Source organism: Lampetra planeri, chromosome 26, assembly GCF_965212315.1.
Source record: "Lampetra planeri chromosome 26, kcLamPlan1.2.h2, whole genome shotgun sequence".
Classification (NCBI taxonomy): Eukaryota; Metazoa; Chordata; class Hyperoartia; order Petromyzontiformes; family Petromyzontidae; genus Lampetra; species Lampetra planeri.
The window spans coordinates 97,610-118,016 of NC_136132.1; the positions used below are offsets into that span (position 1 = coordinate 97,610).

Genomic DNA, 20,407 nt, shown 5'->3' on the forward strand with positions numbered 1-20,407 from the left:
TAATCGCCTTATTTGTGCACAAAAAGCACGGCACGAGGCCTAGTGCGGCAGGCTTCGTGAGGCCTAGTGCGGCAGGCTTATTAACACAGAGATGAAACGCAGCACGTTTATTTAAAAACAATTACTTTACTGAAACGCAGCACGTTTTTTTAACACAGAGACAAGAAACATTTATTATAACACAGACGAGATACATTTAATCGCCTTATTTGTGCACGAAAAGCACGGCACGAGGCCTAGTGCGGCAGGCTTCGTGAGGCCTAGTGCGGCAGGCTTATTAACACAGAGATGAAACGCAGCACGTTTATTTAAAAACAATTATTTTACTGAAACGCAGCACGTTTTTATAACACAGAGACAAGAAACATTTATTAACACAGAGACGAGATACATTTAATCGCCTTATTTGTGCACGAAAAGCACGGCACGAGGCCTAGTGCGGCAGGCTTCGTGAGGCCTAGTGCGGCAGGCTTATTAACACAGAGATGAAACGCAGCACGTTTATTTAAAAACAATTATTTTACTGAAACGCAGCACGTTTTTATAACACAGAGACAAGAAACATTTATTAACACAGAGACGAGATACATTTAATCGCCTTATTTGTGCACGAAAAGCACGGCACGAGGCCTAGTGCGGCAGGCTTCGTGAGGCCTAGTGCGGCAGGCTTATTAACACAGAGATGAAACGCAGCACGTTTATTTAAAAACAATTATTTTACTGAAACGCAGCACGTTTTTATAACACAGAGACTAGAAACATTTATTAACACAGAGACGAGATACATTTAATCGCCTTATTGGTGCACGAAAAGCACGGCACGAGGCCTAGTGCGGCAGGCTTCGTGAGGCCTAGTGCGGCAGGCTTATTAACACAGAGATGAAACGCAGCACGTTTATAAAAAAAAATTACTTTACTGAAACGCAGCACGTTTTTTTAACACAGAGACAAGAAACATTTATTAACACAGAGACGAGATACATTTAATCGCCTTATTTGTGCACAAAAAGCACGGCACGAGGCCTAGTGCGGCAGGCTTCGTGAGGCCTAGTGCGGCAGGCTTATTAACACAGAGATGAAACGCAGCACGTTTATTGTTGTTGTTGTGCATATTGGCAGTGGTACCTGACTCGGCTGAATCTGCAGCCCGGCAGCGGCAGAGCAGAGGCAGCGAGAGGCCTCGTCGCTGCTGCTATTCACTCGCTTATAGTTCTACCGTGTTCACTACATCTCTGTCGTGTTCACTACATCTGCTGTGTTCACTACATCTCTGCCGTGTTCACTATCATCTCTACATCTCTGTCGTGTTCACTATCATCTCTACATCTCTGCCGTGTTCACCACATCTCTGCCGTGTTCACCACATCTCTGCCGTGTTCACTACATCTGCTGTGTTCACTACATCTCTGCCGTGTTCACTATCATCTCTACATCTCTGTCGTGTTCACTATATCTCTGTCGTGTTAACTATCATCTCTACATCTCTGTCGTGTTCACTACATCTCTGCCGTGTTCACCACATCTCTGTCGTGTTCACTACATCGTATTCACACGTGTATCAACATCGCCCCCTACTGCAAACACTTGGCATGACCCTGTCCGACAAGATTACCGCCCGCTCCCCCTGCCATCACGGCAAAACTTTAAACTTCGCTTCAAAATTACTTTACAACAACAAACTTGCACCATCGCTACAGCTGCCGCGACGAGAGATGTGGGAGAAGCGGCGACCGCTGCCTTGCAGGTGAGAGGTGTGTATATGTGTGTGTGCGTGTGTGTATGCGCGTGCGTGTGCGTGCGTATGCGTGCGTGTGTATGCGTGTGTGTATGCGCGTGTATGCGCGTGTGTGCGTGCGTGTGTGTGCGTGTGTATACGCGTGTGTGTGCGTGTCTGTGTGTGCGTGTGTGCGTGTGTGTATATGTATATGTGTGATTGTGTGCGTGTGTGTGCGTGCGTGTGTGCGTGTCCGGCCCACTCGAGCGGCGTGATGAATGGGCGCTATTGGGCTTCGGATCGTTATTCACGGCGAACTGGAAGCGTAGCAACACAACTTCATTACGTGTGTGTGTGCGTGTATGTGTGTGTGTGTGTACGTGCATGTGTGTGTACGTGTGTGTGTGTGCCGTGCCGGCCTTCATAGGTGCTGCTCGCTAACAGCACTTGCCCCGACAGTCTGTTGAGGCTACACGGGGGATCTTTGTCTTTGTGTGCGTGCGGTGTGTGCGTGTGTGCGTGTGTACGTTTATGCGCGTGTGTGCGCGTGTGTGTGCGTGTGTGTGCGGTCGATATCCCTGTACCGGTATTAGTATTATTCCTACCAGCCCACCCCGCAGGGTCCTGTTTATTTGCCATGTGGTTAGCTCCCATACTGTACACAATGTTAAACGTTTAAAAATAGACTTTTGTATTTTGAGGGGGGGGGGGTCACCATGAAGTTATTCATGATGTACTTGCAAAATAATCTGCAGATTACCTGCTGGATCTCATCTCTGTTTCAAAGAACAAATTTGACCTAAGGTCTACACTCATTTACCAGCTTAATATTCCCTATTGCCGTACATATACTGGAGGAAGGGCCTTTGCTATTGATGCCCCCAGGGTCTGGAATGCTGTTGCCAATAAATTGAAACTTGAGTCACTACCTATGAGATCTTCACTCAAAACTGCTCTAGAGGAGTTGTACACCCCTAGCTGCCAGTGCTATTCAGTGACCTAAAATAAAATGTTTCGCTCCGGATGATCGCTACAAAGTATGACCTGTGTTTTGATTTAGTGTGCTGATCTTAAAGGTGGAGTGACTCATGCAGCCAGCTATGGCTGCAGGGTTTTGGTAGTACATGTTGTTTATGCCATTTATTGTGAAAATTCTGTCACAGTTCCTATGATTGCTTTTTCATTGCTTTCATGGCTTTATTTTGGTGATTTCGAAAAGTGTATTGGTTTAGCCATGTTTGTTTGTTGTAGTACAGAGTTAGACTGATGGCCTTAATCTAAGCTGTCTTGTGGTTGTTGTTGTTGTTGTTTGACTTGCATCCCACTGGGATTTTTGCACACAGCGTTGGTGTACGGTGTTTTTTCTGCAATATTTTGCTGTCTTTTCTTGGATTTTCTGTTTGCACTTAGTCACATTCACTTTAAGATGTTTTTTGTTCATGTTTTAGTTTTTTGTTTGTTGCGGTTGCACCCGATTCAAGAGCTGAATGGCTCACAGGGCTATACCTAATAAATGAACTTGAACTTGAAGTGTGTGGCGTCAACCCGCATACAGGACTGGCGAGAATCGATATCTGGTGAGGGTTTATGGTATCGATTAAACGGGAATAGGCCGATTCAAAAGAAATCTACAACCTTCGATTGCTTTGCTCGATTTAAATATTTTAATCTTGGCGCGCGAGCGTAAGTTTTTATTTCCACCGCGCGTTGGGCTTTATTTTAATGAATGAGGTAATGATCGAAGTTTTATTTCCATTTGTATATGTTATGTTTTTAAGTTTTAAGAAGTTTTTTTACATGTATTTTCCCCCCGGGCAACGCTGGGTACTTCCCGCTAGTTATGAATAAAACGCTGGTGAACAAAGTTATGCTATGTTTTCAGAACAAATCCCAGTGTGTTCAAAACAAAACCCCTGATCACTTCAAAACAACCCCCCATTCTGTTCACAACAAACCCCCAATCTGTTCCGAGAAGAGCTCAGGCGGCTCAGCACGTCTCCCCCTTGTGGTTGAGAACAGAAACTGCATTCAGCTCAGAGCCTTGTGCATCAGCACCGCGGTGCCCGCCGGGAGCGTGGGTTCCACCAATCAGAGGTGAGAGAGAACGCGGGACTCCGGGCTGCGTGCACGCTTCTACACCCCGTGGAATGATTTGTTGTTGTTAATTTATAACACAAACACATTTAACAGCTCCATCAGCGCCGCCGAGAAAACAGCAGTACGTTCCGGGGTCTCTTTTAAACAATACCGTAAGAGAGCGCTTTCCTTAAAGCAGGAAACCCCGTGGAGTGACAGTCGCGTAAGGCCGTAGATGAAGCACCGGCTGGTCCTTGCGGCATTGCGGAATCGGAGCGCCCCCCTCCCCCCCGCGGCTAGGCCGAAGGCCCGTCCCGAGGTCGCGTACAGTTATTTTCCATGAGTGACCGCACGTACAATTTAAACTAATCAACGGTTTATTTGAACAATGAATCGTGCGGTGGTCCTGTAAAACGAGTTAAAATACTACATTACTATTGTAAGGATGGGTTATTGAATCGCACTCGTTCTGTTTGCGAAGGAAAGCCTCACGAGTTTCAGGATGTTTCAGTAGAGTCCTGCACTTGGGATATTTTAACAGGCCCATTAAAGAATGGCTAATTAAATGAGAGAAAATAACTTTAAAGAATGCATGTTACGTTATATTGTTTTGTCGCTAAAATTAAATTGGAAACCAGGTCCGTCTTTCCGGCATCTCAGGACCATTTGAGATACAATATCGTGACCAGCCAGCAGTGGCTGATAATGGTGATTCGCCTTCGATTCATATCCTAACCAGGTTTCACAATTATGAAAATCCTTGTGGGTAGACTCAGTCTTTCAACCCTTCTGGATCGATAACATGAGCACCATTTAGTGTAGAGTCAACAGGGGTTGTGCTATGGATAGAATTTGGCCTTCTGTAGTAATGTGCACTTTCCTCCACTCTGACCCAGAGGCTGTCTACAGGAGCTGACCCATGCTCGTGTGATTGGGAAACCAAGCTCGACTTGAGGTTTAAAAGTACTCGTGAACCCCCTGAAGAAGCCTATATAAAGTTAGTGTTGTTCAGTTAATGTGTAAACAATCACACTTACCGGCAGCGGACAGTAAGAAAACGCACAGTAAATCTCACGCTTCCACTGTGGTGAAGTATGGTCACATGATGTGACCGACACGGCATGGGGACGTCTTCAGTGGATTTAAAGTTGCCTGAGTATTAAAATAGTTTTTCATATGACACTTTGATGTGTAATGGTGTGTGTCCAGTGATGGACATGGAGGGGTTCGGTGAACTACTGCAGCAGGCCGAGCAACTGGCAGCTGAAATCGAGGGAGTGTCAGAACTGCCTCAAGTGGAGCGCAATCTGCAGGAGATCCAGCTCGCCGGGGAGCGGCTCCGCTCGCGAACTCTCACTCGCACCTCCCACGATGCCGCCGACGTAAAGGCGTAAGTGTAACGATGCGTTCATCTGACGACAAAGAGTGGACAACGATGCATCTGTTATTATGCTTTAGATACATGCACAACATCCTGCATGTAAGAATATTTTTGTTGTTTATAATACTACTGGAATGCTATTTATCATGCGCAGGGGTTGTGAGTCCTGCTGTGGAGAGTTCTAACCGTGAGCTGTAGTCCAAAGTGACAGGAGTCAAGAGAGATACAGTGGACGACTGAAAGTGGAGTCACAGTGGCAAAGGCAGGTGATCGGGAAGCCAGTTTGAGGGAAGCGAGGCAATTTACCCGAGGATGACCGGCCGTCGAGGTCGACATGGGTGAGCTTTTGTTAGATTTCTTGGGGATCAAGCAAGGACAGTTGCAATCGTCATGGCGAGATCTAACTGTGCTGCAGGTGATGGTATTGGCGATTTCATTGGTGATGAGTGGACATGAGGACAGAGGACCCTAAGGTGGTATTTGCAAGATCTGATGATGTGGTTGGTGTGGCTGTCGAAGGATAAGGTAGAGTCCAAAGTGACACCGAGGGGCTTGATGTGGTCAGATAAATGGATGGGGGAACTTGTGCTTTTTATATCAGAAGGGACCGTGGAACCTGGTGAGTTGCTTTCTGGTGCCGATCTGGATGGCCTCGGATTTGGAAACATTCGTTGAAAGATCATTGGCCTAAAACCACTGCTGAAAGGTAGCAGTGCACTCTGGTCCAGAGGTTTCGGTGGAATCAGCTGACACAAAGAGTAGGGTGTCATCTGCGTAGGAATGGCATTTGACACCAAATAACTTAATGAGGTACGTAATTTTGTTCTTCTTCTTGGTTCTTTCGGTAAAGTCACGTAGAAGGGAAATAATAAAATAATAAAAATAAAACATAATAAAATAATTCTCACGACGTTTCGGCGACAGCGCAAGCAGCCGTCCTCTCCGACAGACCTGGTCTTCACCTGAGGACGGCTGCTTGCGTTGTGGCCGAAACGTCGTGAGAATTATTTTATTATGTTTTGTTTTTATTATTTTATTATTTCCCTTCTACATGACTTTACCGAAAGAACCAAGAAGATGAATCCCTGCAGTCACGAAAGCTTTAAATCGAAATTTTGTTCTTGTGTATGGAATTATGTTTAGGAGCGAAATGCTATTGTCAAGGTCTTGTCGCCACGAGAGGTAGTGCAGACGATATGGCATGTGTCCAGTCTATAGTGGTTGATTATATAGGCCATTGTTTGGATTGCATGGCCACAGTTGCGCTGTGGCTGTGTCTTAAAATTTTCCATTTATGAAGATGTGTTTAGCAGCCAGTTGATTTTCTGATGCGGTTGATGGCCAATTGGATAAATGCAGTGGTCTGATGGTCGGCGGACTGAAAGGAGCAGAAGTTGGAAAAGGAGGTTATTTGGTCTTTAAGCTGGATGAGGGCAGGGCATTCCAGGAGCTTGGAGAGGGTGAACACATCTCAGTAAGCTAACCAGAATTTAGTCAGAATAGTGCTCGAGTGGGTGATCACCATATACAACAGGTTGTTCATAGGATACAGGTTATGTTGTGGGCAGCAGTGAACATTGTACGCTACTACTATTTTCCATCTACGCTGCCCTTTACCAATCTACAGACCAACATGGTGAGGTGTGGCCAAATAGCTCTCATACTATGTCAAGGTTCTCATTTCATATATTACGAGCCAGATTCACATCTTGGAGAAATAGGCAAAACCCTGGTGGATTTTCCCCACCTGTTTTCAGTGGTGGAGGTAAAAGCAGGTTTCCACAAAATATCAGGAACATTCGCACACTTGAACCTTATGACGGTACCCCCGGGGTTCCATAGTACCCCGGCTCTCGCATAATGTCTGTGATGCAGTCATTTTTAGTCTGGATGGTCGGCGATGCGGCAATCGACTCATCTCAACGAGCTGTACACGATGCAGTATTCACAGTATGCTAATGTTTGGCGTTTCCACATCGTGGAGTAGCGCTGATTTTGGATTGATTGGTACCCCATTTACAGAGTAAAGTACACCCCTGGAAAAAATAGTGTCCGAGAAATAAAATATTTAATTGCCTTGGCCATTTTTATTGGGTACCCCGGGGTCCCGCCATAAGGATCACTTGTAAACATTTGGTCAGTGTGTGTGTGTGTTTATTTCTTCCCGTAATAATGGAATGCAGGTCTATTTTATTGGGCTCCAAGGGCCTGGACATCTCAAACATTTCCCATCGCCTTGAGAGCCTGAGCGCAGTTACCACCTTTGAGCCCCTGGAACCTGTGCGGGACACTGACATACAGGCAAGCCACTGGCTGGGTGTTTTTACTGCACACTCACACCTTGCATATGATGTAAAGCGAAACTCATTTTGAAATGCTTCGTAATACCATATGCTCGATCAGAGTTGTGTCTTTAAAGCAGTAGCACTTGATTATTACTGTAAGGCGATGTAAACAAGTTATGTTATTCTAATGCCATACTGCTCTTATCCTAATATACAAATGCTCTTATTCAGGGATTTTTGAAGAATGAAAGGGATAATGCTTTGTTCTCGGCTATTGAGGAGTCCAGAAGGAGGGTGAGTGAACATTATTATTTTCATAAAACGAACCACTGAATGTTCTTTCTGGTCACAACCTTTTAATTTATTGTTTGTGAAACGTGCGCATATGCTTTATACAGACCTTTGCTCAGGCTGAGAAGTACCACTGGGATAACATGCTGGTAGAGTGGGAGCAGGAGAAGCAGCGAATACTCAACACTTTGCTGGGATCTGAGGAGGACATGTTCGATCTTGCTCCAGAGGCAGAGGTCTGGTTCCCAGTATCTGGCAATAACATTAGCATTCATATTGAATGTTAACATTTCTGTTGAGTGGACATTGTACCCCAATATATTTTTATTTGTATTTTTCAGGGCATGAAAAATAGATATGAAACATCAACTAAAGGTGTATAAATGTTGATACGTGAAGTCTGCACCATTTCTGTTTCATAAAAGTATAAACTGTTGTCAACTTCATTGTTTTCATATTCTTTTAATGGGAAATATACCTTGGTTGTCAAGATGTTTAAAAAAAAAATTATTTCTTGTTGTAACATTCTAACCCGCCCCGACTGGACATCTGTGAAAAAGAGCTTATAGCTCATCAGATTTCGCCAGGATAAATATATATTCTGATTGTGATCTATCATTGAAACATGTTACTGTTCATGTACAGCGCTTCACTATGCCCTCATGTAGCTAAAACCAGAAACTCCCATCTCCTTTTTTCAGCGGAGCATTCTCACGGACACCGCCCCTCCAGGCCGCAGCTCCATGGACAGCACTGAGATAGCCTATGCACGCCAGGTGAAGAAGACACTTTACCTGCCTTATCCATTTCATATTAATGATCCTATTTCTTCGCTAATAGGAGGGTGAATCTTCCCACACAGGTGTACGTCTACAATGAAAAGATTGTGCAGGCACAGATCCGTCCCAGCCTGGTGGAAATGTTTGGCGGCGTAGCTGACAAACTTGACGACAAGGTATGATGGGTACCCAAAATGATATCTACGTATTATATACATGGCAAATTGTGAATGCGTTCATAGAAAATAAAGTAATTTAAGCAATGCAAAATGTGATACTATTATGTGCCGTTCTTTGCAGTTTTAGGGTGTCAGGCCTGAGCATTAAATAATTCCGAAGTGGATAAAAAAAGCAAGTAGAATTCTGTGAATTTTCATATAATTGTTATAAAATATATGGACTTTAATGTTGGAGTATTATGTGTTGCGTTATGTGGTATTGAGGCCATGTTTCGGCACGTTAGGGCTTTGGGATCAAGCCAGAAGATTATCGTGTGGATATTCTACCGTTACCTCACTATATCTACATCTGTCTTAAACCTGGTATTGTTGATATTCTGTGATGTGATTATTTGTCTCAACGGAACTGCAGATCCCCCATTAACTGTGATCTTCTCAGCTAGCTTACTGCGGCCAATATAATTATATACTTACATTCGTGGTCTGGGATTTTTCTTATCAAGTTATCGCATCTGTTTGGCTGCCTTAGGGGTGCTCTCAATTATAATCTGGAATTGGAACATCAAGTTGCATGGCAGCCAGTATTTATTGTTACGTACAGCTGGTTGTTTCCTGTTCCGTGACCAATCTGTAGTTGTCCTGGTACCTCGAGCCTGTAATTAGGTATTGGCATTACACAGTGTATACGTTTGACTTAAAATGACCATTTTCTATGACTGTATCTTGTAATCAGTTCTTCCACTAGAGGGAGGTCTAGTTATTTGTGTAAATAGGATGGAGGAGGGCTGGTCTTGGCAGACATTGGACCGGTCTTCACAAGTCCAGCAACTAAACAGAAGAGCAGATACTGTAAGGGCAGATCTTGGAGGGCGCGTGTACCTGCAGCAACTGCGGGATCTAGCATGGGGTGGAGAGCGTTGGTGATGTGTGGTGGCATCAACAACTCTGGCTAGAATGACATTTTATCTTTTCATTATGCTTATTTTCAATGTGGTTGCATTTGTTCACGTGTGTGTATGTATAGAATGTGATAGAGCTGTGGTCGATGGTTCAGCACATGACTGATGTGCTTCTGGTGCCAGCCAAGGACACTTTATCATGTCGTGTTAACAAGGAAATGCAGTCTGCTTTCGTCCGGCAGGCCCTGCTGTACCTGGAGCAAAGGTGTGTTTGTGAGGTTCACTGCTTCAACTTTTGAGGACACATCAGACTTTTAAATTGAAAATCACACCTCATGAAGCTGAAAACTGTAACTGCTTGCAAATATATTCTCTCTTGTAAGCGTGGGCTCTACGCTGTGCAGAAATGTCACCTGCCAGGCAGTCCCTGTTTAATACTGTCAATGACTTCTGCATCGCATGATTTTGGTGATATTTGTAGGTGGCGTCAGTGGTGTTTTTTTCCCTTTTCTACTGCATTTCAACATTTACAAGCTGTATATTTGCTCAGTTGTGTTTTTTTGTGGGAATGATGTGGGCTTTTTAAAGAAAACATTTCCTGGAAAGGTCCACCCCTGAATTGGCCTCATGTTCAAGGACACACTAGTCAAAAGCTCTACAAATGTGATGATCTTGAACGAGGGCATTACATTGATTAAACTGTGCCAAAAGTTCACCAATCATAAAATGTCTGCCAACAGCTACAAGAACTATGTGATGACGACGGTGTACGGGAACCTGCAACAGGCAAAGCTGGGCGGAGTGCCGGGGACCCTTCAGCTCATCCACAGCTTCATTAACATCAAGCTGCCTCCTCATCTTCCAGGCCTTCAGGTTCCTTGTCTTGTAGAACACTTGTAGAGTCCACGGCCATGCAATAACAGGCTTAGAAAATATCAATTACTGTACACAAATTGGAATCCCTCATGTAAATATTTAAAAAATTATGTTTTTGGAGATACAGAATAATGAAAATATTGTAATAGATGAGAATAAGTTGTTCCCCTTTTATCTGGCAACAAAACAGCTGTGTTAAGTTGTTAAAACACCAAACTGAAACCTTTTACAAGGAATCATGTCTGCATTAACCACAATACTTGTGGTCAAAATGCAAAAAAAAACTTACTTGATAATATATGCATTGTCATGCAGACATGATTCCTTGTAAAAGGTTTGAGTTTGGTGTTTTAACAACTTAACACCTGTTTTGTTGCCAGATAAAAGGGGAACAGCTTATTTTCATATTTTGGTACTGGCAAAGGAGGTCCCATGATATTATAATAGATAATAAAGATATGAAAATGGGAAACATTACCATCCTCATCAGCCATCTATAAACTGTTGAATAGAGGCATCCACATTGTCACCATGCCTCGTGGTCCTCCAATGCCACAATCCAACTTGCGCATGAGCTGATCTCATCGCTGCATCTCCACGGAGGTCGTCCTCTCGGGCATGTTGTCTCCTTTGCCATTTCAGCAGAAGTCTTGTCCATCTCCTATATATAATCCCCTGTAGTGGTGTATCCTGGCCAGGGCCACTTTTTAACAGTCAAAAAGTATGATTCTGCGTTTGTTCTCTGACCCATGTGTTCTTATTCTTAGGTTTTTTTCGGTAAAGTCACGTAGGATTCCCATCATTAATCTCTACATGCTTCTTTGAATATTTTAAAGCTTTTTTCCCCCCTTTATCTTTAACAGTCCATGTATCCTATCTATATATATAGCAGGTAATTTGCACTTGTTGAAAACGTTCTTCTTTAAGAATACAGGTTTGTTGCTTTTCATTGTAAAAAAAATCCCTACATTCTGCTTTCATGCACCACTTAATGTTTGTCAATCATTTCCTTGGATATGCATATTTTTTTTGTTTTCTGGTTGTCTCCAACAATTATTTCCTTTTGTTTGGCGAACCTGTTGTACATGAATTGTTGTGCATCTTCAATTGAAAGTATTGTTTTTGGTGGTGTGAAATAATACGAAAGTAATAACTAAGAAAAATAAATTACCAAACGAATATTACAATGAATACTCCTAAATTTTACTATTCATTTTTATTTCATAAATAAATCAACAGTTTCAGTATTGTAGCCATAATGCAGATCTCATTTATTAATGTTGTTGAAGATGAGCCTATGTTATTTTACACTTTAAAACATGATAAGAAATAGCTTTTGAAGCAATATTAAAATGACAATGCATACACTTTTTTTAATGGTTGCATTAACTGGAAAATAATCAACGGTGGTATAATAATAATAATAACAGTGAAAGTGTATTTGTTTTCATTGTGCTGGCAAAAGCAGTGGTGCCATGGTTCATGCATTGCAAACTAAACGATTTTTTTTATTTAACCAGGTAAGGCCCACTGAGCTAGAAAATTATTTTTCAGAAGCGACCTGGCCAAAAATTATAGCTCAACGAAGTGGCTCATCATCACGTGGAAATTAATTGCAACCAAATACTCTAAATGCACGTTTCTAAATGTGGGGGGGGGGAAAGCAGAGGACCTGGAGAAAACTCCACACGACCACAGGGAGAACATGCAAACTCGAAATGTACAGGTGTCAGGGTTGGGATCGAACCCACGACCTCCTGTATACCAGGCGAGGTAGTTAACATCTAGCCACTGACCTCAGTCTGAATCCTGGTCATGGCTCATATAAATAGCAATTGGTATTTGAAATGTTTATGCCATCTCTTTCACCAGTTTACATTTCCCCCATGGCTAACACGGCTTGGGGAGGTCTTCATCCTCTTTTATAATTATGTTTGCAAAAGAGTCATGCATTCCTGAAGGCAGAGTCTTATGTTTATTTTCAAGCAATTCACCTGTGTAGAGGAGCTCCTTAGTTTGTGGTTCGTTTTTGCATGACCTTTCACTGTGGTGTTGTTTTGTAGGACGGGGAGGTTGATTCTCATCCCGTGTGGGCCGTGCTTTACTATTGCCTGCGCTGCGGCGATGTCACAGCTGCACTCTCAGTGGCCAACCGCTCACAGCACCAACTCGGCGAGTTTGTGGGCTGGCTACAAGAGTACGCCCAGAGCCAAGACCGCATGTGAGTCATAGTGCCATTGCAACAAAAATTTATATTTATTACACAGTCATGCTATTAGATAGAGCTGATTGCTTATGACTACTGATTTGTTCTTTGGATGGATTGACATGCAGGCTTTCCCCAACCTCGGCGAACCGCTTGCGCACGCATTACCGGCGCGCGGTCAGGAACGGTACGGACCCGTACAAGCGTGCCGTGCACTGCCTGATTGGCCGGTGTGACGTCACAGACTTCCACGGGGACGTTGCTGAGAAAACGGACGACTTTTTGTGGCTGCGGGTAACCTTATTTTCTGTATTGTCAGATGACAAACAAAACTGGAAGTGCATTCGTTTTGTGGTTTGTTTTTAGCTTAGCAGACTACATCTACATGTGAAAATAGCAGCTGGCAAATAAGTAAAGTAGTTCAGATATGATAGTGTGAGTCAAAAGGATTTTTAGCCAAGCTAAGGCGCTTACTCAAGAAAATAGCATGCTTGGTGCCATTAAAATGGTAATGTGTGTGTGCGTATAAAGGCATGTTTGTCACTGAGCTGTTTTCGCTTTGCTATGCACAGCTTCACCAGGTGAGCTTCGAGGAGGAGGCTGGACTGGGGACACAAGACCGCATATCACTGCCGCAGCTACAGACACAGCTTTTGGAGGAGTATGGTACGATACTGTGTTTACTTTCAAACTTCGCTTCTGGCTGTAACTCTAATATACAGTATTTTATCAATATTAATTGCTAGGAATGCGCACGTCCTTTGGACGTGTCCCTCCGTCCCGCCTTACCCCTCCAGCCAGCATTTTATATATATAAAATGTAGTATGATTATTATTCATTGATTATTTTCATTTTGTCAAGTGACCTAAGCTTTCAACAGCAATGAAAACAGACATTGGCTTTAAACCACTTACGTAGTTGGAAGGTAGACTGTTACATAATTCATCCCTGGGGTCTCACGGTTAGTATATTCTTAGCACAGGTTGAAATTTAACTCCAAATCCTGCAGGGCTCTCTGCTGCTGTTGTTCATAATCTGATGCAAATATCATGAGTTTGTGTTGGGCTGGCATGTTGATGCGTGTCTCTGTGTATGTATGTATGTTGAACTTGTTTCGCAACGTATGCTGATGGGAGGTGCGTGTGTGTTGCACCGTGATCTGCGTGTACATGCAGGGGAGACGCACTTCTCGGCCGGCCAGCAACCCTTCCTCTACTTCCAGGTGCTCTTCCTGACGGCACAGTTTGAGGCGGCCGTGGCATTTCTCTTTCGCGTGGAGCGTCTGCGGGCGCACGCCGTGCACGTGGCGCTCGCCCTCCACGAGCTGAAGTTGCTGCTCCAGCCGCCGCTGCAGGCGGCACAGCTGTGTACGTCTGCTGCGCTCGCATGATGCACGACGGTGGCGATTGGTAGCAACCATGGCTGCTGCCTCTTATTGAAAATAATATGCATCCCCGCACCCATCCCACAAAAAAAACATGGCTTTTGTATTCTTTGGGTCTTTCAGTAAAGTCACGTAGATAGGTTCAAAGAAAATAACAAAAAACTACGACGTTTCGATCGCAACACAAGCGTTCATCATCAGGAAGCTTTAAGTCAAGATTTATGGCTTTTGTAGATATGATACGGATGTATATATGTTGAACTTCTTTCGCACCATACGTAGCCAACCGCCAGATGGCCACAGAAGCGCGTCTAAAAGCGCGCCATGTGGTAACCGTCTTTGATCGCCATGCTGTGTGTCTCGTGTTTACCAAAACTATGTTGAAGCTTCATTTGAGAAAAAAGTGAATTGCTGTGTGTGGACCATACAGTTAGAGTATCTAAAAAACTAAATAGAATTTTCATTTTTGCTTGTTGCAATAACTTGCATCAACAATATTGCAAAATCAATTGTTTGCTGTTTGTGCACCAGCAAACCCGTGTTTTTAATCTTATACCTGACGAATATAAAGTAGCCATGTACACCCCACCTACATCAACCAGCACTGACCAACGTGGTGAGGTATGGTCACATCGGCGTGAGATGCCCCTCATCCAGAAATGGATTAAAAAAAAGGGCCTTGCATATTGTGATTAAGTCGATTTTTTTGTTTTCTTATTTCCTCTTATGCTTAGTCAATTAAAAAATAATGTCGCTAATATTGCTCCCGTTAATCGGTGCCTTGACGAAAATGAATGCCATCCAATGGACACCTTTAAGTTGAGTGGATGAGGAGGTAATGATTGTGACGATGGCGGGGTCGGCAGTGAGCAGAGAGTCCAACGATCCTGGTCCCATGCGGCGTCTTAACCTGGTGAGGCTGCTGATGCTCTACACGAGGAAGTTTGAGGCGACTGACCCACGGGAAGCACTTCAGTACTTCTACTTCCTGCGGTCAGTGATTTTTTTTTTTGCTTCCCCAACAGCGCTTGCACTTATAATGTCCCCGTGGCAGATGTGTGCGCTTGAATCAGTCTCGTTGAGATTTTGCTCTCATGATTGTACACATTTTTTAAAGTGTTGTAATGTACTCTTATTGATTTTATAGTAGTCCTTTGTGCGTGTTAAGTTGTTTATACCTTTGTTTGCTTTAGAGCATCCTATTGCCTGAATGATTTAACGGTTTTAAAAATGTGCAAATGTGTTTTTTTATGTATATTTATATGTTAAACAGTTTGCGTTGGTGCGTTGTTTTGGTATATTTGGAAGATTGTTCAACCTTGTTGGTAACATAAAAAAATGTTTTTGCAAAGATCTTATTATATATTATATTTTGTCGTCCACATTCAGCTTTAAGAAATGTAAGAGAGTAAATAATAGCTGACAGGTTTTTACACACAGGCCAGAGACTACGAAGAGGCTGTATGTAGGTCTGGCAGGAGAGCACTGCATGTGCCTCTTGGCAGTGTGTGAAAATAATCTTTGGGAGGGGGCTGAATTTTTTTTTATTGTTAGAAATGAAATATAAAATGTTGAGAAAATTAATGTCTGAAAATGAAAGAGCGCTAGTTTATCACTTGCGGATCACGAGGTAGACTTTGCATGCCCCAGGGGCGTGGGGCACCTACGTGCACTACTCGTCGTGTCCCTGCACTCATTCCAGAGATCGTAGAGAGATTTTTACCGTACAGACTGTGTATTTCAATGCAAGCTGATAAATAGATTGGAAAATGGCTAAACCTTGTTAGACCGTGCCACTGCCATGGCATGTGCCTTTGCTTTTATGCTGGAATTTTAGCGCATGTGCTATGACTGATGGGAGTTGAGCATTCGTTTGGGGTTGTGCATTTTTCTTGGCAGTGCGGAGAAAGATGGACAAGGGGAGAACATGTTCATGCGATGTGTGGGGGAGCTTGTGATAGAGACGCGGGAGGTATGTATTTCGATTACCGTGCAAATTATTTTTTACATGTGGGTGGAGACACAAAAATGTACACGTGCTAATGTATATGAATGCAATTTCAAAATAAATACAGGAATATGTTTTCTTTGTGTTTTCATATATATAATAGAGGCACATTTTAAAGGAATTTGTCATAACAAATGTATATTGGCTTCATAATAGCCTTATATGTTTTATTTTTGAGCGTCACTGTAATAGCCCTGTGAGAGTCGCTTTCACGAACAAATCAAAAGCATGAAAGCAGCTGGCGAATGTAATTCAGCAATAGTTCGGCTCATAGTTGCAACTGTTCAGTCTTCATTTTAACTAATGGCTTTGACTTCTGTGTGTACAGTTTGACATGCTGCTGGGGAGGCTTGAGAGGGATGGGACCAGGAGGGTAAGATTTGAAAGTCAAAAGCATGGCGACTTGCGAGCTCTCCGCCAATCACTATAAGTCTGCATCTTTGAAAAGCACAGCTGATTTAATTAAATCACGTGTTGCTTTTGGTTCGGTCTTTTCATTGTTTTGCTGTCATTGAACCCTGCTCCTGTGCACACGTGTTCAAACTTACAGCCGGGCGTGATCGACAAGTTTTCTCAGGACACGAGGGGCATCATTTGCTCGGTGGCAGCTGTGGCTGAGACCAAGGGCCTTTTTGAGGAGGCTGTCAAGATGTACGACCTGGCAGAGGTACCTGCAGGGATGACAACTTTCATTGCCAACCAAGCAGAGGCTTGTAACTGATAGGCATGATTCAGGATCACGATTTGATCTAACAGTTCATATATTTATATTAACACTGGAATACTGTTGCAATCATAGTGGGTGCACGGGTCACAAGAACTAACTACATATGACGTACATGAATATATTATAATTGGTTCTTGTGTGCGATTCAATACATGTATCATGAGTGTAGGAATAGATTTTAATTGATGATTTTTGCATTGTAACACCTATTGAGGCTGATAATTGACAAATGCACTAAAATGCTATACACTTTGCTCTGGTTAAGTTTGGATCAGCTTGGTAAAATATTGTCAAGCAACCCCACCATCAACGTGGTCTACATCATGCAATGGATTGACATAAGGATATGCATGACTTATTATTTATTCCATGAAGATGAACTTACATAGGAGAACTACTCTGAAGCCGGGATGGATTTCATTTTGCATTTTTATTGTGCATTACCTCTTGTGCCTCATGGCGAGAGAGTGCTGATAAAATCCAAGCCCATATGTGCTGTGCGTGTTGCTCACGCTTTGCGCTGATAATGTTGCTCTTTGTTGTGATGGCACAGAAAGCTGACAAGGTGCTTGGGCTGATGAACCAGCTCCTGAGCCCCGTGGTGTCAACCCAGGGTGCCCTGCACTCCAACCGCGATCGACTCAAAACCATGGCACTCGGCATTGCGGAGAGGTCAGTGCTCACATGTTCTGGAGCAAGGGACACGGACAACAACACATCAGCTCGTGCTTGTTCAGTTAATTAGCTGCTTATTGTTGATGCTGTTTTGCAGCAATTTGTTTTTCTACAGCCCATGAGCAAATAACCTCGAATGCTTTCAATGTGGTAAGATGTCGTAAGCTAAGCAGCATTGATCCTCTTTAGTGCTTTTATGGGTGACGACTACACGCCAGGTTGTTACAGGCAGCGGCGGCGGGGCTGTGCTGCGTTGTGGGCAGCGGAGGACAGTGCAACAAAATAAATGTTTGTACTGCGCTTCTATGCTTCCACATGTTTGTTCCCTGTATTCACACCACACTAACCAGCTTTGTGAAGTATGTACTGACCAACCTGGTCAACAATGGTAAATAGCCTCGATAACCCGCACGGCATGGGGAACCCCCCCCCCCCTATATAACAGTGGGTTTGCAAATAGAGCTTTACATATATGTGTACATATTTTCCTCTAATAAACTTATTGGACTATTGATTATCACCTTTGTTGGTTGATCTTTGTTTTGAGCGAAACAATTTGTTTATTGTTGTTCGTTCACCTAAGTACATAGGTCTTTTCTGTTGACACATCCGCATGTCTGCGCGCACACACAGGTATCGAACTCTGCATATCAGCACGGACAAGAGGATCGGTGCAACTTTCTATTTGCTTCTGGACCTCATGACCTTCTTTGAGGAGTACCACGCGGGCCAGGTGGACAGAGCCATGGATGTAAGGCTTCACACACACTCGGAGGCAAATCTCCATGGCGTGGCCTAGAAATACACGAACTATTTATCCTGCCGTAGTTGGATGAATTGTCATGATTCAGGGTTGTGGTTCAACTCAAGAATATTTGCTTTTCTCTCGTTTCTACTGTTTAGTTTGTACCATCTCTATCGTATATTATAACTCTCATTCTCTGTCATTTGTATCCCTGCCAATTTATCGAATTAGTTTTGTCTTATTTGTGTATTTAGTTTATATTATACTCTTTGGGTCAAGATTTAGTTTATATTGTCTGTTGCATATGTACCACCTGTCTTTTTACATTCATGACCCTAAATGTAACACTAGCATACATGCATGAAAATGTATCGTGAAAGTAAGAATCGATGAGTAAATGCATTGTTACATATCTAGTAGCCCATGTATTGCTACTGCTACAAAAATGGTCATAATCCTCCATGTGTCTCGTGCCTGCAGAAGAGATGCTACAGCAAACAAAGAGTGCATTGTGTTAATTTTTTAAGAAATGCACAATGCGCTCTTATCCCACCAATGCCGTAGCAGATGAGAGGCTCCATTAAATAAATATAATTCGGCTACTGACCTTTGTGCCCTTATTTAGATGAGTGGATGTGGAATCTGCAGTGATGCCTTCATCACAGTGCTGCATGGTGTACGCTGTTATCACCGGCAGGTAATGGAGCGGTTGAAGTTGGTGCCTCTTGACCCAGACAGTATTGACGAGAGACAAGCTGCGTTTCGGAACTTCTCAGATGAGGTACGCTGTTTTATAAATCGGCTTGTTGATTTTTTGCAAGCACTGTAAATTCAGAGTGACCATTAACTAAGACGGCATGCACGTGCATCGCTTGGCTCAGGTGCGCAACAGCCTGCCGGATGTGCTGCTCGCCACAATGAACATCCTCCTTACCAAGTACCGCCGGGCCAAGGCGGTTGGGGGTGGCGCCCCTGCCAGGCCACAGAGGACCGCCGACGACATGGACGCAGTGAGTGTGCATCCCACCCAGTATATCCACACAGCTGTGCCACGTGTCTCCCTCGGTAATGCTCGACTAATGAATGGCGAACGGTCCTCAAAAATCTTGATTTGAAGCTTTCGTGACTGCAGGAATCCATACTCCTTGGTTCTTTCGGTAAAGTCACGTAGATTGAATATTCACGCAGATAGAATTTTGTTTTTCTATTTACTTGACTTTACCGAAAGAACCAAAGAGTATGGTCCTCAATAAGTAATCTTACCTGACCCACTGATGAATAATTTTGGAATATATAACCGTGGACTTGCACACCTAATGAGCCAACGAATTTACTGGGGGCTTCGATGCGAATCCATTCGTGCGTTTCTTCTCAGCGGCTTCAGAAGTGTCATTGATGGGAGAGAGCGATGATCGACAAGGCGGTGTGATAGCCTGATCCCCCTTTGTGTCGTGGCGCTGCGCTGTGATTGCATTTTCGGGTCGGAATAATTATGTGCATGCTGTGCTGTTCCTGTGTGCGTTTTGCAGCTGCGCAGGCAAGCGCAGGTGCTGCTCATGTTCTCGGGCGTCGTTCCGTACCGCATGGTTGGTGATACCAACGCGCGCCTGGTGCAGATGGAGTCTCTCATGAACTGACCACTCCTGCTGGCCAAGCAGGGGGAGGGCAGTGCGGAGTGGTGTTGTGGTCTTTGCCCAGTCAGTGATCATCAAAATATGCGTAACCATACACGTTGGTTGTGGAGTTACTAAAAGGAGGACGATGTGTTCTGCGCACAATAGGTGCTTAAAAAATTTACACGGCATAATGTGTTTTTGTTATTTTTTGTGTTACTTTTTATGACGTTGTTGACCAAAAGTGTACTTTCAATTATAATAAAAATGGAGCCCATAAAGGGGTGAATACAATGTGCACATTTCCCTTGCAACTTTATGTTATGTCTAGTGGTATTTTCCCAAGCCTCTAATGGTTACGAGTGGTTGGATAGCACTGAGCGTATGACATCATAGCAGTGGGACAGCGTGCAGTGGAGAAGTTATGAAATGAGAATCACAGCGCTGATTATGCTAGAGGCCTGCTGCGTTGGACACATTTCTGAAGTGAAACCACAAATGTGGTTTTGGTAAATGTGGAAAAACTATTTCTTCGGTGCAGCATCCACCATCTGTTAATGGGATGCAT

At 43.6% G+C, this 20,407-nt stretch overlaps 1 protein-coding gene across 6 annotated transcripts; it reads left to right on the forward strand.

Annotated features, from left to right (window-relative positions):
* Positions 1 to 3,726: 3,726 nt before the first annotated feature.
* NUP93 (nucleoporin 93) lies at positions 3,727 to 20,133 on the forward strand. 6 transcript variants are annotated; one of them, XM_078606937.1, is made up of 23 exons: positions 3,738 to 3,808; positions 4,687 to 4,787; positions 5,000 to 5,180; positions 7,355 to 7,472; positions 7,688 to 7,750; positions 7,855 to 7,983; positions 8,449 to 8,523; positions 8,610 to 8,702; positions 9,730 to 9,869; positions 10,345 to 10,477; positions 12,544 to 12,701; positions 12,815 to 12,980; positions 13,259 to 13,352; positions 13,863 to 14,054; positions 14,938 to 15,064; positions 15,971 to 16,043; positions 16,408 to 16,452; positions 16,630 to 16,746; positions 17,360 to 17,478; positions 18,115 to 18,232; positions 18,924 to 19,007; positions 19,108 to 19,236; positions 19,756 to 20,133. In XM_078606937.1, coding segments are annotated over exons 2-23 (2,463 nt in total). In that variant the 5' UTR covers positions 3,738 to 3,808; positions 4,687 to 4,786; the 3' UTR covers positions 19,864 to 20,133. The 6 variants fall into 6 exon arrangements, with proteins under 6 accessions (XP_078463061.1, XP_078463063.1, XP_078463064.1 ...); XM_078606936.1 differs by lacking the exon at positions 3,738 to 3,808 and adding an exon at positions 3,813 to 3,932; XM_078606935.1 differs by lacking the exon at positions 4,687 to 4,787 and having other exon boundaries at positions 3,727 to 3,808.
* The last annotated feature ends 274 nt before the right edge of the window (positions 20,134 to 20,407 follow it).